Source organism: Lytechinus variegatus, chromosome 1 (genome assembly GCF_018143015.1).
Source record: "Lytechinus variegatus isolate NC3 chromosome 1, Lvar_3.0, whole genome shotgun sequence".
NCBI lineage: Eukaryota > Metazoa > Echinodermata > Echinoidea > Temnopleuroida > Toxopneustidae > Lytechinus > Lytechinus variegatus.
The window spans coordinates 55,145,176-55,169,762 of record NC_054740.1 but is presented as its reverse complement, the minus strand read 5'-3'; the positions used below and the strand labels follow the sequence as shown (position 1 = coordinate 55,169,762).

The following is a 24,587-nucleotide window of genomic DNA, read 5'->3' as shown; positions in this document are numbered from 1 at the left end:
CATTCTTCGTAGTTTTTCTTCTGTCCTTTCATGCTGCTGGTTACCTTAAAAGAATCCAAAATAGTTTTATTTACATGTGCATTGCAAATAATACTATTTTGATTCTTTTAGGTAACCTCCAGTATAAAAAAAATCAAAATAGTATTATTTACATGTGCATTGCAAATAACCTTGAAATCTTTTTTCATCCACAATGCCCTCAAAATACTGTGATTTTGTATTATGTCAATCATGCAGCCCTGATTGCAAGTAATGTTATACATTTTGCCACAACGTGATGAAATTGAAAGAACAGTTTGCAATGTTTTTCAGAAATTAATTGCCAGATGTGCATGTTTTAATAGACTATACATGTATTTAGAGGGTCTGTCTTGTTATTTGATTTTGAATACCTCACCCCAGTATAATGCACTTATATATTGATTTTCTAATAAATGGAAAGAAAATATTGAACATTTCATACATGTACACCTGAATGACTGTTAAAAAAAAAATTGAATACTTACTCGACACTTAAATAAATTATCTTAGGCTTTTTTTTTAAAAATAAATACCTGACTTAGATTTATGAATGTTTTATTCATATTTCTCCCTTGTATTCTTGCTTGTTTAATTGTAGAATTACAGTTTTTTATTCTATGTCAGCTTTAAATTGTTCTGAAGCATTATCAAACAACTCTTTGAGAGAATTTAAAATTGGCATATTAATTTGCAGGTACAATCTACATTGTATATGGGCAGAGAAGACTAATAAACAGATGAAAAAAGTGATGCATTGAGATGCATTGTAACTTAGGCCCTGTCACACGTTGCTGTTTAATGATGTCATCCAAACTATGAGTGTGTATGTTTATGACTCTCGCTCAGTCCTCATAAAGAGATGTTAACAGGATGTGCTTCTAGTTTTTCTGTTCTGTGATTGTAACTCCATAGGAACTCGGTAGAACAGTTTACTGCAGGTATAATGCCAAGCTGGTATATAACCAATTACATAGGAAACATTTTATGTCTGAAGTTAATCAGGCATAGTGGTATGTTTGTTAAAATTTTTCTATTTTTTATTGAAATCAACTTATTTGTTAAGGGGAATTTGTCTTTTAACCCTAAATAGACTGGGCTATTTCGACGCCTAAAAAGACTGGGGGGGGGGCTGATTCAGCCCCCCCTTATGATCTCGGCCGTTGATCGCGCGATCGCGACGAAAATTGGCACACGCATTACCCATGGCATTATCTACAAAACTATGACATCAAATTCGGCAAAAAATCTCATGTCTCATTAATTATGCTAATTTATGCGTAAAATCATAAGTTGCTCTAATTAATAAAATAATGCCCCTGAAATGCTCATTTTTGTTTCACTTACTCTAGATAGGCATCTGATCAAATAGATTTTAAAAAAATTTCAAAATCAAATTTATTTTCTTATGTATTCTATTGTTTTCTAAATTTCTTATGTATTTCTTTGTTTTTCGACTTTTTGTTTTTTATTGTTTTTTCAATGGAAATTGTCGGGGACTTTATTTTGACCATAAACAAGATAAAATTAATTGATTTTAAGCAGTAAAAGGAAAAATAATGAAACATTTATGAATTTTGGCTAAGAACACTATTTGCATTGGATTTGTACACAAATTCACGTTTTTGAGTAATTTTGGGTCTGCATGCACTTACGAAATGTTGCGTAATTTTTGAACCGCGTACCCGGGGGTCACAATTTTGGTCTCAAAAGTTGCGTGAGACTTGAAAGTAAAAAGTCAGTGAGCGACGCGGTCAAAAAAATTTGCGCAGCGGATTTATCGCGAAAAATGTCGAGGGGGGGCTGAATCAGCCCCCCCCACGTCTTTTTAGGGTTAAGGTTTGCTCATACATTATGCCCGAGAGTAACAATCAGGTAGACCACTTGGATAGCCCTTACACTATACTGTACCTCATGTAATTCATTATTTAATTTGTTATACAGAACAATTTCTAATCGATCCACCTTGCATTAGTTCTTGTATTTCACTTTATGATACCATCAATGCTTGCATTGAAATTTTGAATTCCCTTATCTTGCTATGGTGATAAAATCTTAGACAACTTACAACTTTTTAGGAGAGTTTGAAAACAAATTGGGGGATATTTCAGAGATTTTAGTATGACTTTAATAGTCACACCTAAATTCTGACGTGTACATGATATATTACGCGCAATCTTATTTATTTACTCTTTGTGCGCTGGGTCATGAATTCATCTGTACTTGATTATTTTCAGGGAGGGAAACGGTGGATTGTTTAAGCATGAAATGCAAAGTTCACACGGCACCATGTGTGCATTGGTGTGAGGTACATGTGGAAAAGGTTATTATGCAGTAGTGCATGTCCTCTTTGCATTTAATGCATGCAAGTACGACTTGAATCTGTGTGAAACACCTCCCTTGGTATAGTATTGTTCTCTTCATTACCAGAGTAATATAATTGTTTTGCTCTTTGAAGTGTAGACTTAAGGAGCATGATATAGCTCAGAGAATGATAAATGATTTTTCAAAAAGATTCAAATACTAGGTTCCATATCATTGTGGTGAGTGATTGATATTTTATTGATTTTCAATCTATTTATTGTAATTCCATCAATTTGTTATTATGATAATTCCACTAATCTCATAACCGATTGTTGTGTATTTTTCATTGTTAATGAAATTGAATTCCTGTCATAATATTTTGTATTCTAAGTGTGGGAATTTGTATATTTCAAGGGCGAATCAATTCTATGAACATTGTTCTCCGTCTTTGACAGGATTAATTCAAATAAAATTCTATGAGGACAGCTTCAAAGGAAAATCAGTTGTATATATTTCTTTTCACTCATATTCTCATTTTTTAGGTCAGTTCTTCTCAGCTTTTTTATTACTTGAGGTCCTATTGGTTTTATTGACGTTTCCAGGTATTAATATTTTCACATGCCCGTCCTAGACGAGAGGTATTATGGTATCACTCTCAGTGTCCGTCGGTCTGTTCACTTTTCCTTGTATAAGCGATAACCTCAGTTTGACTTAACCTAGGCTCATAGAATATGGTGTGTGTGTGGATCCCAGGAAGCCTATTGAGTTTGAGGATCGATCAAGGCATGCCAGCACACAATGTACATGTATGCCCTTTCTCCACTCCCTCGGGAGCATTCCAACAAGAATTCCAAGACTCAATTGATAGGCATACATACTACAGGGGCTTTCATATCCTACGGGGTACCCATGGTAATATGCTGGAGGGGGGCAGTTGCCCCCCCTGCTGTGTACAACCGTGGTTGCTTCCCCCCCCAAAAAAAAACCAACAACAAAGTGTGCACAAAATCCATCAATTTCACTTTAAAATGCAATAACATCCCCAAGACAAGCTTGGTCCCTTTGCTCCCTGGCTTCCAAGTTTTTTTTCTGAAAGATTAATGGGTCCTTGCCCCCCCCTGCAAAAAAATTCAAGTGTACAGCCATGCATTTAACACCTGGGTGGAGTGTGCAAAAGTGGGATTTATGCCTTGCCAAAGGATGCTAGCCTGCAGTGGGATTCAAACACACAACCGTATTGATATTTCCACTTTTTTTTGAAACTGTAAATAATGATTTTTTAGTGGAATTTAGCTCTGAAAGCTTAACTCCTCCAAAATTACTCATCTACTCAAAACCACACATAATCACCACTCTAGCATTCATACATGAGCCAAGCTCTAAGTTGTGAGAAAAGAAGTGCCAAGAACGGACAGCTCGAAAAGAATCATTTTCAGGTGACCTTTGGAGGACAGAACACATTAATACAGAAATAAAAAAGAAAATACCATTCAAACAATTGGAAACTTCAAATTTTTTATTCAACAATCACAGGAGAATATATATATCGTTCAACAAATTTGTCGAAAAGTCCAGAGATTGGCATATAACAAATAATGAAATTTTCAAACAAAGTGAATGGCAAAAACACATTCACTCATTGACTTTCATTATTTATCGTGACTTGACAAAATACAGATAGGCATGTTAAGTCTATATCATTTGTTATTGTTATCAAACCAATTTTAAGACCATGCATAATGCAGGTATGGCTTGATAGATTATTCACTGTCAGCCTATCGGAGAGTGAGATTAAAAGAAAAACGAATACAGATGGATTAATGATGTGCAGACAACACCCGCATCCATAATATAGTTATATCGAGAATAAGATGAACTTCAAAACAATTGCCAAAAAGCCGTGATTTTTCTGAATTAGAAAGTAGAGGAGCACAACAAATTCTTGTAATCAACATAGGCATGACAGCCATATACATGTACTCAAAACTTTTAATTGGTGTCTGCCATAACCAAGAAGTGAAAAGCATACTAAATCATTACTACCCACAGGTCTCTCCTCCCAGTATAACTGATTCGCCTATCTTGCAACCTGAATACATGTATCTAAGGTATTGTGTTTTTTGTCATAATTCTAAGAATTATGGAGAGATGGAGACTATCATGTAGTCCATACCTGCGGATAATGATGGTCAAGAAATAGGAACAAAACACTAATAAACTACCAGAAATTCTTAAATTTCTTATTCAATGCTACAGATGCTTTTTCAGAGAAAAAGGAAAACATGGAGTGAAATGACAATTTTCTTTTTCCCCAAATAGGGATGTTCCCTTTTCCCCCAACAAGGATGTACCTATTTAACAGGAACACGGGGCAAGTTTGGTTATCTATTAAACCTGTAGGTCTTTCCAATTTCACGTTATAAATAAATACTTGAATGGAGGGGACACAAAATGAACTTATTGAACATGGTAAAGTAGTCCAAAATCATATTTTAATTTCAATCACATTCTCCAATATACATATTTAATCACACCGACTTTGCTATAAGAGTGGTAGGAAGTAAAGCAAGGGTCTTACTGGTGTCCACAGCAGAATCTATAACCTTAATCACAGCTCTTTCTAAGCAAAGTATTCATTCAGAAAGCATAAAAAGACTAGGTACTCATGTTTTTGTTGATCTCTGGTACACTGAATTCATCTCCAATGAAGGTGGCTTCGGAGAATGGTTCACCTAAGTCTGGTCTACCCCTAATGTATCCTCCAGAAACTGGTATGACCAATCAAATAGTACAATGAGAGAAGATACTCATGAAATTGGTACTTTGTCAACCTCAAGTATCTTTGAGTTCATCTTTTGATTGAGGCAGCTTTTAGAGTCTGCAATATCCCCTGTAGGTCCTAATGAAACTGTTACTTTATCAACCTCGGGTATATTGAATTCAGTAGAGGCAGCTTTTAGAGTCTGCAATATCCCCAGTATGTCCTCGTGAAACTGGTGCAAACGAGTAAGTAGACACTTGTGAAGCTGGTACTTTATCAACATCACAAAGCTTTTGGAGTCTACAATCTCCCGAGTAGGTCCTCAATGAAAATTGGTGTGACCAAGCAATGAATCAAATATTACAATCAGAGAGTACGGTAGACTCTCATGAAACTGGCACTTTGTCCACCTCAGGGATGTTGAGTTCATCTTCAATGGAGGCAGCTTTCGGGAGCGGTTCATCAGAGTCTGGTATCCCACCAGTGTAAGGTTGCCATTTGATCCGACCAACCTGGAGAAGTTTACTGCTGTCCAGACTGTCAAGGTATTGGACCTGTCAGGAGTGGAAACCAAGACAATGTAACATTGTAAAAGTTAACCGAGTCACAAGTGAAACATAAAATGGCATGTTTGGATGCGATACATAGAAAAAACAAGTAAAATGCCCCTGGTAGTCTCACCAGCATTTATGCAATTCGATATAGCAGCAGCAGTGTTCACTTGTGACAGTGGAATATAAAATATCTTTACCCATTGAATAACTTAATAGTCCAAGGCCAAAAAATGACCAAGGCTATGGATGCCCAGTTGACTTATCTCTATCCAGATCTACATTTAATTGGTTTTGGAAATTTTGGTGGCAATTTAATTTTCCTAATTTTTGTTAAATTAGATAATTCTAAATTAAGCATCATTTGTAATAGCAATGAATTATGTATGCATGGGGAAGGGGGGGAATAAGGATGGTAGAGGTTATTCTTGAAGAGAATGGTTAGATGTTGTCTGACAAACTGACTGTGTGTGTGGGTGAGTTAGGGTGGTAGAGGGTATTCCTAATGAGGATAATAAATAGATTGGTACCAGTTGTCTGACATAGTATGTGGGTGTGTGTGTGTGTGTGTGTGTGTGTGTGTGTGTGTGTGTGTGTGTGTGGTAGAGGGTATTCCTGATGAGGATAATGGTTAGATTGGTAGCTGTTGCCTGACATATTCACTGTGTGTGAGTGTGAATGAGGGTGGTAGAGGGTATTCTTGGTGAGAGTGATTAGATTTTAGCTGACATAGTGACTTTGTGTGTGTGTGTGTGTTTGTGGGTGGTAGAGGGTATTTTTGATGAAGGAATGGTTAGATTGGTACCTGTAACCTGACATATTGACTGTGTGTAGGGGTGAGTGAGAGAGGGTGGAAGAGGGTATTCTTGATAAGGAGAGTGATAAGATTATTAGCTGTTAGCTGAAAAAGTGACTGTGTGAGTTTGTATGTGCAGTAGAGGGTATTCCTGATGAGAAGAATGATTAAATTGGTATCTATTGCCTGACATATTGACTGTGTGTGAGTGGTAGAAGGTATTCTTGATGAGGATTGTTGCACTAATACCTGTTGCATGACATAGTGACTGTGTGCGGGTGGGTGGTAGAGGGTATTCTTGATGGTGAGAAAGGTTAGATTGGTACCTGTTGCATGACAAAATGACTGTGTGTGAGTGGGTAGAAGAGGGTATTCTTGATGAGGAGAATGATTAAATTGGTATGTATTGTCTGACATATTGACTGTGTGTGTGTGAGTGGTAAAAGGTATTCTTGATGAGGATTGTTGCATTGATACCTGTTGCCTGACATAGTGACGGTGTAAGGGTGTGTTTGGGGGGGGGTGTAGGTGGGTGGCATCGTTGATGAGGAGTATAGTTACCTGTTGCCTGACATATTCAACCATATTAGCCAATCGCTCTGGATCATCACAGTTTCGAAGGAAAAGGTTCCTCCACAATGCAGCTGCTAATACCTTGTCATTTGACAGTAATCCCTATAAGAGAGAGAGAATTAGAATCCATCAAAGTACATCTAGGAGGATCAAGGAAAGTACGACCAAAGAAGACATAGAGGGAGCAAGTGAAGGACAAGAGTAGGAGGGTTCTTGGGCTGAGGATGGGAATAAGCCTGAGTCATATCGATTATTTTGAAAACCGGTGTTCGACAGCTTTAATTCGATCGAACATCGATGCATCGAATATTGAAGGCGGGAAAAAATTTGCTCCGGCCATCGCGTCGATGCGCTATGCATGCACTACGCACTGACGGTATGCGCTGGCGTTAGCCGGGTGAGCGTTGCACAAGCAGCGCAGATGACAGAGCAAAGTTCGTTTATTTTCCATGACCACAAAACACACAAAAAAAGGCCGGGGACCAATGCAGAATTCTTCCCAAAATATCTTCAACAATGATATTTGCAGATGACAACATATAAGTTTACAGTGAAACAATAATAAAGACATGAATCACGCAGAGTCGATCCGAATGATTTTCGGTCAACTAGCATTCGCAGTCCAGACTCGCATTCACCAGCCCCGTCCGCAGCCCCGTACACTCACTCTCCCGAAACGACTGGCGTGCTTGTCAGCGCCAGCAAAAAAGTGCAACCAACGGAGAGCGCTATAACTTGCCTGAGATTGTGTAGTTGGCTCCAAAATGAGTTCCAAATAAATTTATGCGAATAAATACGTAATTTTCTCTGGATGGTCATTTGAATTGCTATTCAATGCTGATATAACGATTGTGAGGAAAGATTGTGGAATATGAGTTATGACGATGTTCGAGAATTAATCCTGATGATGACAATCCATTTTTTTTTGACACAATAATATTGAGCATGCGATCGAAATAAATACGAATGTTTCGAATCGAGCCCTAAATTCATATAAATTATTACGATTTGACAAGATTTTATGGTCATACTAAGAATATTGACGATGTCAGCAAAGTATGTTATGTTCATATGGAACTAATGGAAGAATTAATACTGGCATTATTTCTTTTGTTATTCCATCTCTGGACGTCTTCTCCGAGCTCCGAGAAAAGAAGCACAATGCGCATGCGTGTTCGATGACGTATGACATATTTTCCATTCATGAAATCAGAGCCCAAAGTTGGGCACAAACTAGCTTCAAATTGATGGGAAAAAAATATCAAACGCAATTTTCTCTGTTTTGTCATGTAAAATGTTATTATATGGTTATATTACGATCTTGAAAAGAGTTTTTGAATGTAGGCAATGTTCGAGAATCAATCCTGATGTGATAATTATTTTTTTTTAGACAAGTGCACTCTCTCGACTCAAGTCGATCGTCATGAGATGTCCGCCATTGAAAATTGAAACGAAATACAAACGTTTCACATCAAGCTCTAAATTCATATTAATGATTATCATATGCAAATTATTGTTAAATATTACGATTAAATAATGTTCTGTGGTCATGATATTAATATTGTTCATGAAAGCAAGATTTATTTTACGTTGATCGCGTCAATCTCCGGCCATTTTCTGGTTTGATTAAAGAACAGTACTGCGCATGCACGATCGATGGCCATGACTTCCATTCATGAATTCATCGTGCATAAATTATCTCAGCACGAGCAGACGAGTAAGACTCGAAGTATGATCGAAATAAACTTCAAGTTGGACATTACTGATATTTTGATGATTGATTGTGTGATCCAAACGAATCGGCCGGCCGACGTATTTTTTTTTTTTTTCGATGCACCGATTTTGCAAAATCTGCACCGGTGTTCGATGACATCGATCGAACACCGATTTTAAAATCGATTCGACTCAGGCTTAGATGGGAATGCATCGAAATGGGCAGAGGAGATAAGAGATTGCTGCTAGTGGAAGATAAATCCAGCCATCTCTTTTCACAGGATACAACCAGATTCAAAGTTGATTTTTTACTTGATAAATTCAGTATGTAAATATATGGTCCAAACACAAATTGATAAACGATGCGAGACCTAGGACTGCAAACTAACAAGTTCTTTTCAAATTGATCTTGGTCCCATTGCATAAAAGCTACCATTATGGTAACTTTGCCATACAATGGTAACTTGCACGGAATCCTTGATTTTGATTGGCAGTTGATCAGTGTTACCATGGTAGTTACCATACCAGTAACTTTTATGCAACAAAGTTCTGGGGGATTTTACAATGAGAAAAGTGTAACTTAAGTCTTGCTTCAATGCAACAAAAAAACGGTATCTAACATGCGATTTCATTGGTGACTGCAAGGTAATTAATGTTATCTCCGCATGATATGACCAATGTGGTGATACGTTACACACCATAGGCAACTGGAAATTCACGTGCCATTTCTAGTCATGCTTATACCTCTATGAAACATCCCTATGGACAGAAATAATTTCATGCTTTTAATTCAAGTAACTGGTGTTATTTTATCAACATGATTCTTTGTTCAGGGCCCTGTATTACAAAGAGTTGCGATTGATCCAATCAACCACAACTATGGACGGCCAGCAAAATCAAAATCTAAAATGCTAGTTAGTTCAAAATACTTTCTAGATTGGATGTTTATTCATACATTCATCATTCTCTTGAAAATTCAGTGTGATTCTCTTTTTTTTAGTTAGAAGATTGTGCAAATTTCCTGGAGAAGAAATTATGGTATGGATGGATTGCCATTCAGTTAAGATTGATTGGATCAATCGTAACCCATCGTAAGACGGGGCCTAGATAAGATATAGTTTTATTCTTACCTCATCATAGGCAAAGAGGGCGCCATTGAACTGCTCCACCATCTTAGACAAACTCTCCTTCATCTTAACTGATGGAATCTAAGAAGAAAAAAAAAGATTCTCAATTTTAGAACCTTTGATACCTTATCCATGGAATTGGAAATAATTTCAATTTCTATTTCATTTCAGCAATTTATATATTTTCTGTGGTTGGGGGAGTGGTTTTTAAGTATATGGGCTGCATCCATTTGCACTGACCTACATGTATATATCTCATCTACCCTGAAAAGAGAAAATTGCCACTAATAATAATAATAACCTGCAATAATTACATAGAACTTAATACAATGTTTTTAAGTGCTGCTTACTATAACCCGGCTTTAGCATGTCTACCCTGCTCAACACTTAAGCATTAAAGGAATTCCTTCCTCCCAGGTACCCATTTATTCACCTATATAGAGAGTGGCAAATGTACATAAGCAAAGGATGAGTGCTGTGGTGAGAATTGAACCCTGGACCTTGTGGTCCAAGGTCCAGAGACTTATCCACTCGGCCACAGCACCCCTCTAAGTGAGCAAGAAGAGATGAGTATACTAACCCCCATGAGCTTCCCTCGAGCTTGAATATCATGCCACATTGACAGGATAAGATAGTGAGTCATGTACTTCCCTTCACGGCCTTCTTGCTTTAATCTCACCATGCACATCCTATAAACAGAACAAAAATGAAAAAAAAAAACACATCCAATATATCATGCCATTAGACCAAGCAGTACCAAATAGTTATTGTTGGAGAATTTATGGGAAATACATTTGTTTCCCTGTATATTTGATGTAGCTATTAGTCCAAAGTGAGGCCGAGTGTGTCCATTCATTTTACTGAGGAAGTAACAAAAGATTGCACCATTACACAAACATATTCTCCAGCTCTTTAATTTGACAAATTGGTAGGTGATTTGGAGAAAGAGAATAAAAGATTGAATGAAATTTCATTTTTTAACTGGTTAACTTACCATACATGAAGCTCCATGATTAAGAACCATGAAAAAAGAGTATCAGGCATGTTGCATGCTGTGGGTTGAACAAAAAACATAGACAAAATGGTCAAGAATCAATTATCAACCGTACTCACTTAAACGTAAGTGCAAGTTGTGGTAACAATCGATATATTCCCCCAAACTTATCAATAATTTTTGTAATGTGGAAATGTGTGAAATATTTAAGTGTTAATTTGGAAATAGTCAAATTCAGATTTTCGCCCAATCCCAGGGCTCAATAAGGTTTGGAGATATATGTCATCATGCGTTTAAAATTCACAATTCGTATTCAAATAAAAAAGGAAATTCCCAATTACCAAATTTCAACACAAATCACACTTTTTCAATATTTTCCATGAAACTGGCAACAATACAGGTTGCCACGAAGGGCTACAGTGCACCTGTGTATTCATTTGTACTTCTTTAGAAATTGAAAGCTACATGAATTAATTTGCAATTCGTTACCACTCCATCCTTTTTTACCTCCATGTGTAAGTGAATCCGATCTAGATCTACAGTGACATGGTGACAATTAACCTGGCTTTTAAAGACTTCCTCATGAAATTGCTTTTTTTATGAAACTACAGCTGCTTATCTTTAGTACTATTTGATACTTTCTTTAAATCATTAAATATATCTAATAAGATACATTTTTATTTCATACCCTCTACATTATTAACTGTCATAGGGCAGGCACATTCATGTAATCTATATATTATCCAGAATAGAGACATGTACTTGGGGGATTTACCAAAACTGAAGAAAAGCCTTAACTTTACTCACCTCTCACGAATATTATAGGGCATAGACATTCAAGAGAGCTATAAATTGAAATGGTCAATGGAGACAAATTCTTAGGGGGATTTACTGAAACTTCAAATAAGCTTTACTCACCTCTAAAGAATGTTTCAAAATTATAGCCATCAGCACAAGCTTGATACATATTAAGTCCAGCAACTCTCATTTTCTGTGAAAATAATGAAAATAAAACTGACATTAGAACAGCTCTCGCAGCATGACTTTTTTTTTTACACATTTTCAATGGGTACAGTATTGCAAAATAGAGCTCATTTTGTTGTAGGTCAAGTCAACCTCAGAAAAATGTTGCTTTGAATAAAAAGAGAAAAATCAAACAAACATAATGCTGAAAAATTTGGATGTGAAAAAAGAAATTATAACATTTACAAATTTTGCTTAATTTTTACAAAACAGTTATATGCACAAGTACAACACAGTGATATGCAAATGAGAGAGTTGATAATGTCAGTCACTCACAATTTTTCTGTCAATATTTTCAGCTTCCCATCATTTTAGCTAGCAAGTTAATCAGGACATCAATATACAGGTTTACAATGTATGTCTTTTTAATACAAGAAATTGAGTCAGGAGCAATCGTCATAAGAACAAAAATCAAGTCATCCATTTAAACAATAAAACTGTCAACATTACATAAAATTGACAGCTGGAGAGAAAGGAACTCACAAATCTGTTGAATCTGAAATTCCCACTTATCCCAACTGAATCTAACATTCGAGTCATTATTCCTGGTTTCTCCTCCGGTAGTAGAGTAGACTTCTTGGTCAATGCCTGGAGAGAAAAAAAAGAGAAGAGTAGATTGTAAAAACAGCTTTAGCCTTATTCTTTATATTACAGAACAAGCTAACTCAGGGACTCGTCTGTGTAATACTAGGCAGACATGGGTACCCTCCAAAGTGGGGTAGAATAACGTCGCAATAGCACTCCAAATAAAAGGGGAAAATAAATTATGCACTTACCTCAACTATATGGACGAAGGTCTATCGTGACACATAATCCTGACATCGAGGGACAAACTGGACCATCAAAAAAAAAGACAAGTAAGACCTCTATGTCGTGTTCTTTCTTGGTATTTTGTTTTCAATTTTTAAAGAAGGAGAACGAAAAAGACAGAACTTTTCCTCTTTTTGAGGGTCCAGTTTGTGCCTTATTCGACCATATTCTACCCCATTTTGGAGAGTACACATGTCTACCTAGTATTACACGCAAAGCGGGCCAGAGTTCCTTGGGTGAAGAACAAGCAGGACATTCCCAGAGTATTCGTAGAGTTTGTGAGTAATCTTTCATGCATTCTACTTCTTTTGTAATAAGTAATCTTCAAAGTGCTCTACAGCCTAACTGCATTGATTTTGAATACCTTCTACATGTATTTTTAAGATTTTTTTTTCTATTGGGCATTATATTCAAAATGCATACTGAGAATCGTAATGTAGGATTGGTCAAAAGTCAATCACATGATAAAATGTAGTTTCCCCCATCAACCATCACTCACAGAGATGGAACTTTAGTGTTTCTCTGATCGCTGCCATCCATAGAGTGTTATAATCGCTAATTCAATTAATAATTATCAAATGGTAGATAGTTTTCTCGTCTTTGCTTATTATCTGTGATGTGATATGAATTCCATATTAAAAGACAATTTTCACAAAATATCGAAAATGGTTTAACTTTGCATTCTTAATATCATCAGATATTAAGATAATACATATTCTATAATTCAAATATTTTCAGACATTATGAACCATTAATGGGAATTTTTTGAATTTATAATAAAGCACTATGGAGCAGCTGATTCCAAGTTCAGGGGTGTGAGAGAGCTCAAATGAAAATGTTGAATTTCAGCCAAAAAAAAAAATCCTAAGTATTTGTACAATTATTAAAATTAGGCCTACACAAAAAGCTTAAGTCACACCCCCTTGCATATGACACCACAATATTCAAATTTCAAAAATTCAAAACTATCCTATAATAATTCTCTGAAGGATTTTGGTTAAACCTTGACTGATATTATTCTTAAACGTCTATGCTTTTATCACTAGGCCTTTGTCAGGGTGAATTTCCCCCTGAGTGAATATTTACATTGTAAGGGCTTGATGTTCCTAAGAATCTTTGATGACATGATTGAGATGCACAGTGGTCCAAGGACAGACACGGCACTCGGCAGAAGTTGAGAAGTGACGATGATGCTTCTACTCTGCTTATCAGGGGTCTCTCAGTACAATGCTGTTGAAACATTAAAAAAAATCACATTTTAATTTTTATTCATATTTTCAAACATGTTTTTTTTTTAGTACAATTACAATTAAACTACAATTAACCAAATATAATACTTGCTTATCTACAAAATAATCATTTAAGACTGACAAATTAATTTATAATAACAGTCATGTCTTGTGAAGCTCAGACATATTTTTTAACATTTAGCCTAATTTCTATAAACTTCCAAAGGGACTTTATGATTATGTAAAACCAAGATAAGGTACCAATTCTTTCACAAACAAATTACTACAGTTTGACTTATTTGATTTTAATGTGCATGTCATCTGGCCAACCTTAAGAGGAGAAAGAATTTGGAAGTGAATACAGAGTCATGAGATATTGTTGCATTGTACTCTAATCAGCTCGAATTCATTAAAGATAGCTATATTTAGGATATTAGAAAAAATGTTGTCTTGCTCTGAACTAATTTCTGCATTCCCACAGAATCTAGAAGCACTTTCAATGTATTTCTCAATAGTTTCACAGACTGCTGCAACAGCAGTTCTCAATTCACTGAAATTTATGAAAGTAAGAAAAAATAGGGGAAAGAAAGAGGAAATGAAGAGAAAAGAAAAAGAGAAAAAGTGAGAACAAATAGGAGAGTTGAGTGTTTGTGTCAAAAGCTTTGACATTTCAACTTCATTCTTGCAAGACATTGCTCAACTTCCTCTTCTTCATAAATAAGAACATACCACATGTGGTGTATTGTCGATTTGTTGTAAAGGCGCATGACAAATTTACTTGCAATTTGAACTGTAGAAAGTTGATAAATGCATGCAAAATCGGGAGAAAAATTGCGCTACTTTGAAAATTATTGGTTGCCCGATTCGGGCCACCAAAACTTAACATATTTTCAATAATGGTTGCCCGAGATGAATTTTTGGTGGCCCCGGGCCACCGCTAATGTCGAGCCTTGCTGTATGGATTGGATGCCAAGTGCTGAGTATCCAGCATCCATCGTTTGGTGACTTCCCCATAGGCAACTGTATGTATATATGGTACATGTACATAAATAAATATTTACAAGAGTGAGGTATAGTGTGGGCCTACTCATTTAAACTAACAAAAACACCTTTCTTTTAATTACGAATTAGTTATAAAATCACAATTATCAATATCATCTTTTTCTTTTTTCGATACATATTAGGCAATATTTTATAACTATTCTATAACTATAGTCCAGGTCTAGTAAGTATTAATTTACATATTAAACAGTGAGATATGGTCCAATAAAAAAACGACTTTCTTAACTTTACATCTACAAAGATGTAAATTTTCTTACCAAGTAACGAGAGCATGAAAACCAAAGACCACGGACAGGGCTGGAAGCTTGGGCGAACGGTCCCTGGATAGGGATGAACGGGGAAGCGCTGGCTGAGACTGAACTGCTGAATGTGCTTGAGCGGCTGACAAGTCTTCCCAAACTCGGAGCAAATCGGCCCGGTTGTCCCGCAAAATTAAGCATTATTGAAGTAAAAATTCGCTTCAAGATGGACTGAAATCACATCTAACCTCCTGTGCTTAAATCTTCACTTTACTAGGATCAATCAACTGTTGTTTTGGCGTGATAAATATACAATTTTTGACCGGTTTCACGGCACGGACATCGGCATTTTCAGACATCAAAAGTTGCATAAGATCAATGCGCAAGTGTTACGTAATCATATCAGCTGGTGGTAAGCTGTGATTTGGCCTCTCAACAACCTTTTTCCTTGGCCTTGCTGTCGATTTGTCACCACTGCCACGGTGAACAGAAATAGAGACGATACAGTATGTTAGTTCGCCATTACATATTAAACATTTTCAAGGGAAGAGGTTTTTTGGTTGGAATGACTGGTGATGATATTTATTAACTGGAACAGAGCTTCTTATTCATTGCGTACCACCTATTGATAATTGTGTCATGTTTTGTATTAGTAAAATTAAATCTATAACTTTGAAGAAGTCATGATAGTGTTACTTGGCGGGGACTTTTAGGGCTTGGGATTTGAATTTAATATCTATTTTGAACAATGTTAAATGATTTATATAGTAGGATGGGGGGGGGGGGTTGGGTGTCCGGACACTTTATATTTCTGAAGCCTTTTTTTTCTTTTGATTAGATTTACACTAAAAATACGAATTCAATAGTTATAATCATCTTCTATTTTGTTCTCTATAATATTTCCTGACATTTTGTACCAAAAATTGATAAAACTTCCCTTGTAGATTTTTCCAAATGACTTTCTAAAATTGATCGTCCGGACACACAACAACTGGGTACAGTAAGTGTTGATATTGTCTGATCGTTGCTATACTTTATTTAGAATAGCTCCTCACTTTTTTTTTACTATTTTAGTGAACACTTGATTGAATGAAGAATAATCAAGATGGCAACAACATCTTCCATTTCATCATCTGGGGTTTCATGCGAAGAAGATCCTCCTGTCATGATAGAAGACATCCTTATAGATGAGATGCCAACCAGACTAATTAAGGTTGGAGGAGAGTTCTCAGAAACCAGCAATGGTGTTTTTCCCAAAGTTCTCTTCCTAGTCATTCCAGGTAACTTCATTTGATTATTATAAAAAGTAATAAAGAACTTCAACAGATACTTGCATGACTGTCACTTAGAATTTGTGATTGACTATGACTTTGATGTTATTTTCTTATTTTACTTTCTATTTTTGTTGGTGTTTAATATCATAAAATTATAAATCTTATCTTCATATTCTTTAAGTTCATTCTGAAATTTTCTTTGATTTTTAGGGCAATTCTATTTCAACAAAAACTTGATTTAAATCAGAATGGAAAGAGTAAGAGCAAAATCGAATGTGAATTTTTCAGAAAGTTATGCTTGATTTCACTAAAAAATAGTTCTATGTAAATTATTTTCAATATGAGGTTGGGAATGGTGACATCAAACACATCCATAGCCACTAACTGATTTTTTTTTTATTTTATGTAAAAAAAGATCAAAAAATGCTTTCTCCTCATTCAGGGTTGGCGGATTTAAATCACGTTGATTTAAATCGTGATTTAAATCGCGATTTAAATCACCATGATTTTTTTAAAAAAATCATTGATTTAAATCACTTCCATTGAAAAATGTACAAATCATGGACAAAGTATTTGTTCAATGCAGTTTTAATTCTTCAAGTCAACTGAAAAACTTTGAATTAACTTTATATCAATAAAAGATCAACAAAGTCTTCATATCTACTTAAAACAAATTAAAATCAAATCAATAAAATCAGGTAATTCCTTAAAAACTACAGATGTATGTTGTCAATAGGTACTCATTTTTTGTAAATTATGTCGAGTTTTTCTTCTGAAATTTTACATTCTTTGTCAGTTATTATTAGTCAATTTCTTTCTTAACATAAAGTTTTCACATAATCCAACTTTTCAGAGAGCAGTTTGTAAAAAAAATATATAATATATAAAAGTCAATGAGAAAAGGTTTGTTGGCAGTTTTCCAGTTTTGATCCTTCGCCTACACATAACGACTTCTGTCATGTAAAATAAAAAAAATGATACCTGCATGTAATCAACATATTTAACATGCCTCTTATTTCGTATTGTTACATTTATCATACATTTGATGTTTTAAATAACATAATTATAAAAATCACATTAACATAAATAATATAGTACAGTCATAAGCTTTCTCTTATAAACCTTTTAAATTAAGTCACTGCAGCCCATTTTATGTTCAGTGCTACAAATAATGGAAGTTTTGTATCTGCATGTAATAATGGAAAGAGCTCTATAACAACAATTTGCAAAACTCAGAATAAACATTTAACACTGCATTTTAATGTTAAGATGCAGGTACTTCAGTTATAATCATTGGCAGTTGTAAGCTGTGCCTCATTTAAAATAAAATACTTCTTTTTGTAATACATATGTTGTAATTTAAGCAGTTTTGCAGTTTTTATCCTTTAAGTTAAAAGTAAGTATATTCTTTTTCATACTTCATGGATCAAACAGATTTTTTTTGTAGAGAATATGGGAATGAAAATTGTAGATTAATGTAAAAAAATCACAGTAACAAAATGTAGTATAGTCACCCTTTGACTAAGCTATCTCCTATATTGTTCTCCAAAACTGAGAGTTTTGCATCTATATCTGTAGCATGAGAAGAGCTTTTTATCAAAAAGATCCTAAACATATACAGTTGTAGTCTCTCTTTGACTATTGTAAAGCTGTGACTAATTGAAAAAAAATCATTGATTTGAATTATTTCTCTTACAATATACATGAATACTAGTAATTGGCAAAGGGTTTGTTGGCAGTTTTGATAAGGGATTTTTTTCTCTTGGATTTTTTAAATATTTGAATGAAAAATCCCAGAGGGGAATTTTCTCTACTCACTGGGAATTCCCTATGGAATATTCCTTCATAGGCCTATGTATGATAGAATTAAGTTCAGATACATGATTCCTCAAATTTATTTTTAATTGTCCATTTTTACTGGATTTTAATTACAAAATATGTGGTTAAGAACAATATTAGGGGTGAAATGTATAACATCAATATTGATGTCATTGTAAGAGTAAGGGGGGGGGGGGGATAATTACCCTTTTTTTCGAAGGAACTTTTAAAAAATCAAAAAAATCTGATTTAAATAAAAAAAATCTGATTTAAATCAAATAAATCCGATTTTTTTTATTTTTTTTTAAAAATCAAAAAAATCGCCAACCCTGCCCTCATTATAATGTGAAAATATTATTGTGTTTCAATGAAAATAGCTCCTTATTGTCAATTCTGCAAGAATTACGAATTAAATATGTACATATTGACTCTCTCATTTACACACAACCCATGGTATGGATGTCCTGTGAAATAAGCAAAACGTATATAGTTATGACATTATTTTACATCTAATTTTTATGAATTTTTCAGCATTAAGCTTCCTTGATTTTTCTTTATTCAAATCCACTTTTTTTGGGTGGACTTACCTAAATTAAATCACATTTGATATAAATATATATAAATATATTTTTTTTTTTTGGGGGGGTCAGAATTTATTGTAGCATCATTATATTTAAGTCTCACATCATAGGTGTCATCTTCATTTATCTATTTATTTATTTATTCATACATTTATTTATTCATTCACTATTTTGTTATTTTCTTATGTATTTTATTTGTTTATTCATTTATTTGTTTACTTATTTATGTACTTATTTATTTATCATAATTTATTTTTTCATTCATGTATTTGTTAAATATTTATATATTCTTGATATGTTCATTTATTCATTTTATTATATCTGTTTTTTTTTTTTGGGGGGGAGCATTTTTGGGCAATTCCGTAAAATAAGTAACCTTTTTTGTACATCCGAACCCCATTTTTCCCCAGTCTTTCTTCACTTCATAAACTGACCAAGTCATGGTCCTTTGAGAGCATTACAGACTGTCAAAAGAACCAGAAATCAGAGACAGAAAATTGTATGAAGGTCTCACCTACATGGGGTGGGATGTACATATTTTATGGAACTGCCCTTTGGTAGAGTTATGATTTAGGTCGATGTTACCTTCATAGATGATAATAAGATCTTTGTGTCCAATGTATTGTCCAGTATGTCATGCTTAGACAGTTTATGAGTCATGACTATTCATATCATTATGTATGTGAATGTGTATTTCTTTCATATTCATACCTTGTTCCTTTCTGCCACGAAGATTTATTTGGCCATCGAAATACAGAATCTAAATAACCAACTCCCCATTCTATTCAAGATTAAACTTTGTGGTGTTAATCATATAAAAGAGAATTAAGCCATATCTGTTTCTGCATATTGAAATGAAACGCAGAGTGATACATGTACATACTTGTATAAATGATAATTTCTTTGCCATATTTACACAGGCAATCCTGGTGTAGCAGAGTTTTATGAGGTATTCTGTCAGACGCTATACAAGGCAAGCAGCTACACCATCCCTGCATGGGCAATATCTCATGCGGGGCATAGTGAGGTTCCATGTAGCTTACAGGAAAAACTAAAAGGTACAGTACAAGGAATGGGGGGGGTAGGCTGAAGGGTAATGCAAAATGATATTAGATGGTGATTGCTCATATTAATCATGATGGTAGATAATGGATCGGTAAAGGCATGACGAAAAACTTCCATTTGAGATCACTATACCCTGGTTTCCCTTCTCATCAATTCTCTTCTCCAAATACGACAAACCCTAACATGCCCCAAGCAAGCAATTTAAGTTTCAAAACACCTGTTTCTTTACGTCGGTCCGAAGATAACGCAAGAGCCCGGCATATACAGTCACAGTAGGGGGCCACACACGACGGGATGCATGCACAGCACTGAGCTCGGTTTCTGCAAAACATGCCGTCATTTTTATTCGCTTACTTTCCTCTCCTCATTTCGAGGTCGATTTTCTTCGTTCGAAATTGAAAATGGACTAGTATTGGATGTCTGAATGTAATATGCCTTTGAAAACGTGATTAATATCGAATACAATAATTTAATTCCGAAGATCCTTCTACAGGCAGACAAGTCTTACGTAATAGCACAGCTGTTGTTTATCATTTCGTCCTTGGCTCAACGCTCGTTTGGCTGGCCCGTGGTGGTGAAATTGAGACAAGGGGATTACCTGGCCAAGATGGGTTTATCGGGGTTGGAAATGTTGTTTGAGAGTTTCCAAACGAAAAACGGGTTATCCGACCGCAGTTTGCAGTCCGAAGTGAGGTCGAGAATCAAACGGGAAATTTTCGTAATGAGAGCATTTGCTAATGAATTATTTCATTTTATTTCTTGATATCTTCTGTAATTACAATTTTTTTTTAGGTCACCTTATTAATATTTTCCATCATTCCCATTATTTATGTATGCTATTATTACTACAAATGTCAAATGCAAAAACCTGGCAGATAGTTTATTTAGAACGGGCACGCGAACAACATTTATTTTCATGTAAAATTGCTAAAGTTCATAAATATGCTTTTCATATGCTCCACATCCTAACTGTTTTGGGTATATATATGTATTTATATCGTCTAGTAGAAGAAGTAATGAATTGGAATCGTCACAGTCACATTTAGATGGTGTAGTAGGTTTCATGGTACACCATGTATCTTTCTCGGGCAAGTGCTGGTCCTGTAAAGGACACCCAATCTCAACGTTTCGACAAGTGCGTTCTTGTCGTCCCCAGGAGAAGTATGTTCTTACCTTCAGGAGAATGAAATCTCCTGAAGACGTCAAGAACACACTTGTGCAAATGTGGTCCTTTTCAGACCCAACACTTACCTACGAAAAAAACATGGTGTACTGTAAAACCTACTACTACACGTTTTTTCTTCACCATGGAAACCTTCAGAAGTTGCACATTTTGATGGATTTACCAAATCTAGAGACAGGCTATATGAATTAATTGTAAGTAGGAAGATTCCTCATTGTCTCTCTCTCTGTTTCATTCCCTCAAGCAACAGACCGTGATGACGAAGTTTATAATCTCCAGCAACAGATAGAACATAAAATGGCTTTCATCGAAGATTACATTCCTCCAGGGGTCAAGCTTATTCTGATAGGTCACTCAGTAGGTCAGTACATGGTCGAAATCCAGCCTTGCATTTTATGTGCTTGATTTTCCTTTTCAGCCAAATGGCTGTTGTTCTGAGGGTTCCTTTTCACAAGAAAGTATGATATATTTGTCAAAAAGAGGAAGAAAAATGATTATCTTTTGGGCCTTTTCAAATTTCTGTGTCAATATAACTGCTTAGATTTCCTTTTCATATGATAATGAATTCAGGCCTGCTTAAACATAAAGGAAAGTAAAGTGATTTTTTAAGAATCCTCTAATCAATTTACAAATGTATTTCAAAATAATTCCATGTTAATATTTCAAAATAATTCCATGTTAATAATAATAAAAAAAAACCCCAAGAGAATGCATGTGGTAATCAAACGTCAATTTTCATTGTAATTGTTAGGGATCTATAGGAATTATTTTGCATTTAGGTTATTTTCACACAATGCCTGCATTCTCTTTTTCTGTTTATTTCATTGTATATCTTTTTGTTTCTTAATATTTTGTCTCTTTGTGCATGATAAAAAGTTCCTTGAATACTTTTGTGAAAAGAAAGATTAACTTTGAAAATATCAATATGCATGTCTCTCTCTCTCTCTCTTTCTCTCACACTCCCACCTTCTTTCGCACTCTCTCCATTTCTTTCTTAATTGATATTTCTCTGAAAACTCAGGATGCTACATCATTGTGGACCTCATCCGTCGCATGCCCAAACTCAACCTGTTGAGGGCGGTGTTGCTGTTCCCTACTGTGGAGCATATATGGGACACCCCAAACGGGCGGACGATAGGGAGTATGGTGGTTTACCTGAGGTGGGCTGCCATAGCACTGTCATATATCAACTACTACCTCTCTGACTGGGTCAAATGGAGACTCGTACAATGGTGGTTTCGAGGCAGAAAAGTGAGTTAATTTAGCTTATGAGATGGGTCGAAATTAAGACTCAGCTCTTTTGGAATTAAAGGCATAATTTCAATGTGTGAGCAGCAGATTTTAGATAAAAATTCTCAATCTCAAACTAACATGAAACATGTGTGTGAGTTGTTTGTGTCCTAAAAAAAACACACCATGTATGTATAGGATGAGAAACTACAATTTAAAAAAAAATTGATTGTTTTAGCCTGATTATCTCTACTTTGGGTTAGGACGAGTAACCTCAATTTAAAATTTTTTAGCCTGATTTTCTTCATCGTTGGGTATAGGCCTACTGCCCAATGCCCCACAGTAGGAGCCAACCAGGCCGTAAGTGCGCAGATGTTGATGGCGCGGAGAGAGAAGATTTTGATAACTGTCTCTGACACGCATTTAGCTCGTAGCCAGTTTTCTCAAATTCGAAAAGTCTGTTGACTGCCCTCTGTTGGGCTAAATCCTACACACAGAGTTTTGTTAAGCACTATACATTGTACATACACACTATGTATAGTGATGCTGGGTACATCTGGATCCAGAGTTCATGCATTGTAGTACAAATTCGCTGTAAACACATGGTCATTGAAATCATTTGTTTTACATCTCCAAGTTTTAGAATAGTTCATATGATACGTTGGAAAATTTTGAATTGGTGTTTTGCCCATTTCCAAGAACGAAAATGAAAATCTTTAAAATGAAAAAAGTGAAAAGATCACTTTAAAATAAGGTACCGTAGTCAGTAATTGTAACAGTAAACACCAACCACAACACTGGGCTTTAAAGCAAGGTTTAATTAGTGTTTGGATTAACATCACCTGACATCAAACTATCAATAATACTATTTAAATGATTCACACCTCTGCACTTAGGCAATTCAGCAAAGGCCTGCTTTGACTTTATGGCCTGTATTCTGAAGTCATGTTCAACTTAAACTCAGCTTTGGAGTTGTGGTATGGATAGCCAGTTGTTACATAAATCACTAACAGAGATATCATATTTCAGCTCATTTGGCTCTCAAACCATTCATAATTTTATAGGAAGTATAAATAGATGATTGTCTTCACCATCGATGAATCAGGAAAGAGTACAGTAAACATAAGAAACATACAACTTAATAAAAAATTGTGATACTTTTGGCTTCCCATAATTTGAACACAGAGTTAGACAATGGCCTTAGTTAAACCTGACTTCAGAATACGGGCCTACTACTCCCAGAATTACCCTTTGACCTTCTCATATTAACACACAGATCCCGGATTGTGCGTTCCATGCGATACACCAGCTAACCGACCCAGCCCGCATCCACAATTGCATGTACATGGCTGCCACGGAAATGGAAGAAATTCTAGACGCCGACTACTCGACCATCCAGGAACACCTCGACAAGTTTATTATGTACTACGGATCAAAGGACAATTGGGCACCGAGAAGCCACTATGAGAACATGCGCAGGCGATTCCCAGAGGGCGATGTTCGGTTATGTCGGCGTGGTCTGCAGCATGCCTTCTGCTTGGAGTCAAGTGAGCTTATGGCCGATATGGTTTGGAATTGGACGTGTCCATCCATTCAGGAAATTCAATGATGTATATCTTTTTAATAGAATAGTGAATATCTTGATATATTTAACCGTAAGGTAACTGGGGGAGGGGTCCAATTTACCCCCTATATGAATTTTGAAACTACGCTTCTGTGTGAAATTTTTTGACCGCGCTGCTCACTGAGTCTTGTGTATCTTGTAGCAATTGCCCTTACCCCGTCCCTTAATTTTGCCCAATTCAGTGCATTTCCATCCTTGACCCAATCCTCCTGCTCAACTTGCCTCTTCCATAATCTTCTTTGACCGTCCCTTCCTCCTCCTCAAACCACCCACCTCGAACTTAAACTCATCAAAACCAAGTCATCAGCGTACAACATCTCTCCCATCAAACCTTCTCTTACACTCTCCAAAACCACATCAATCCCAGTTGCAAAGATCACCAGCAATAATGCAAAACCTTGATGCGCAACCACCTCGAACTACTAAAGACTGGCACGGACACAACTTTGATAAACTTATTGGACTCTTTCAAATCTAAAATCACTCAAAAACCTAGTAAGTGACCTGCTTACTCGATGATCTCACACTCAACAATAAAGTTGGCGGAGTACAACAAGTCTGCATATGCCAACTTAACCCAAGACAAGACCTCTACCCTCGTCCCAAACTGCT

The 24,587-nt window shown here is 35.6% G+C and overlaps 2 protein-coding genes across 4 annotated transcripts; one reads left to right on the top strand and one right to left on the bottom strand.

The window, feature by feature from the left end:
• Nucleotides 1-5,358: 5,358 nt before the first annotated feature.
• On the bottom strand, nt 5,359-15,567 carry LOC121417284 (ubiquinol-cytochrome-c reductase complex assembly factor 1-like). The gene is made up of 9 exons (XM_041610932.1): nt 15,219-15,567; nt 13,757-13,900; nt 12,344-12,448; nt 11,756-11,828; nt 10,838-10,895; nt 10,424-10,532; nt 9,847-9,924; nt 6,992-7,105; nt 5,359-5,637 (listed from the first exon to the last, which is right to left on the bottom strand). The coding sequence occupies exons 1-9, from the start codon at nt 15,399-15,401 to the stop codon at nt 5,470-5,472; spliced, it is 1,032 nt and encodes a 343-aa protein (XP_041466866.1). The 5' UTR covers nt 15,402-15,567; the 3' UTR covers nt 5,359-5,469.
• Nucleotides 15,568-15,605: 38 nt separating this feature from the next.
• On the top strand, nt 15,606-23,961 carry LOC121417292 (lipid droplet-associated hydrolase-like). 3 transcript variants are annotated; one of them, XM_041610961.1, is made up of 6 exons: nt 15,606-15,706; nt 16,275-16,480; nt 19,794-19,931; nt 21,372-21,482; nt 22,143-22,372; nt 23,628-23,961. In XM_041610961.1, exons 2-6 carry the CDS (start codon nt 16,306-16,308, stop codon nt 23,958-23,960), a joined length of 987 nt encoding a protein of 328 aa, XP_041466895.1. In that variant the 5' UTR covers nt 15,606-15,706; nt 16,275-16,305; the 3' UTR covers nt 23,961. The 3 variants fall into 3 exon arrangements, with proteins under 3 accessions (XP_041466895.1, XP_041466880.1, XP_041466888.1); XM_041610946.1 differs by having other exon boundaries at nt 21,366-21,482; XM_041610954.1 differs by having other exon boundaries at nt 15,626-15,710; nt 21,366-21,482.
• Nucleotides 23,962-24,587: the final 626 nt, after the last annotated feature.

Coding starts and splice junctions, on each gene's coding strand:
- LOC121417284 (XM_041610932.1), bottom strand. CDS start 15,401: ATGCTTAATTTTGCGGGACAACCGGGCCGATTTGCTCCGAGTTTGGGA. Junction 12,449..13,756: donor GAACATCAAGCCCTTACAAT/GTAAATATTCAC, acceptor TTTTCTCTCCAG/GCATTGACCAAGAAGTCTAC. Junction 5,638..6,991: donor TTGAATATGTCAGGCAACAG/GTAACTATACTC, acceptor CACTCCTGACAG/GTCCAATACCTTGACAGTCT.
- LOC121417292 (XM_041610946.1), top strand. CDS start 16,306: ATGGCAACAACATCTTCCATTTCATCATCTGGGGTTTCATGCGAAGAA. Junction 16,481..19,793: donor TCTCTTCCTAGTCATTCCAG/GTAACTTCATTT, acceptor ATATTTACACAG/GCAATCCTGGTGTAGCAGAG. Junction 21,483..22,142: donor TCTGATAGGTCACTCAGTAG/GTCAGTACATGG, acceptor CTGAAAACTCAG/GATGCTACATCATTGTGGAC.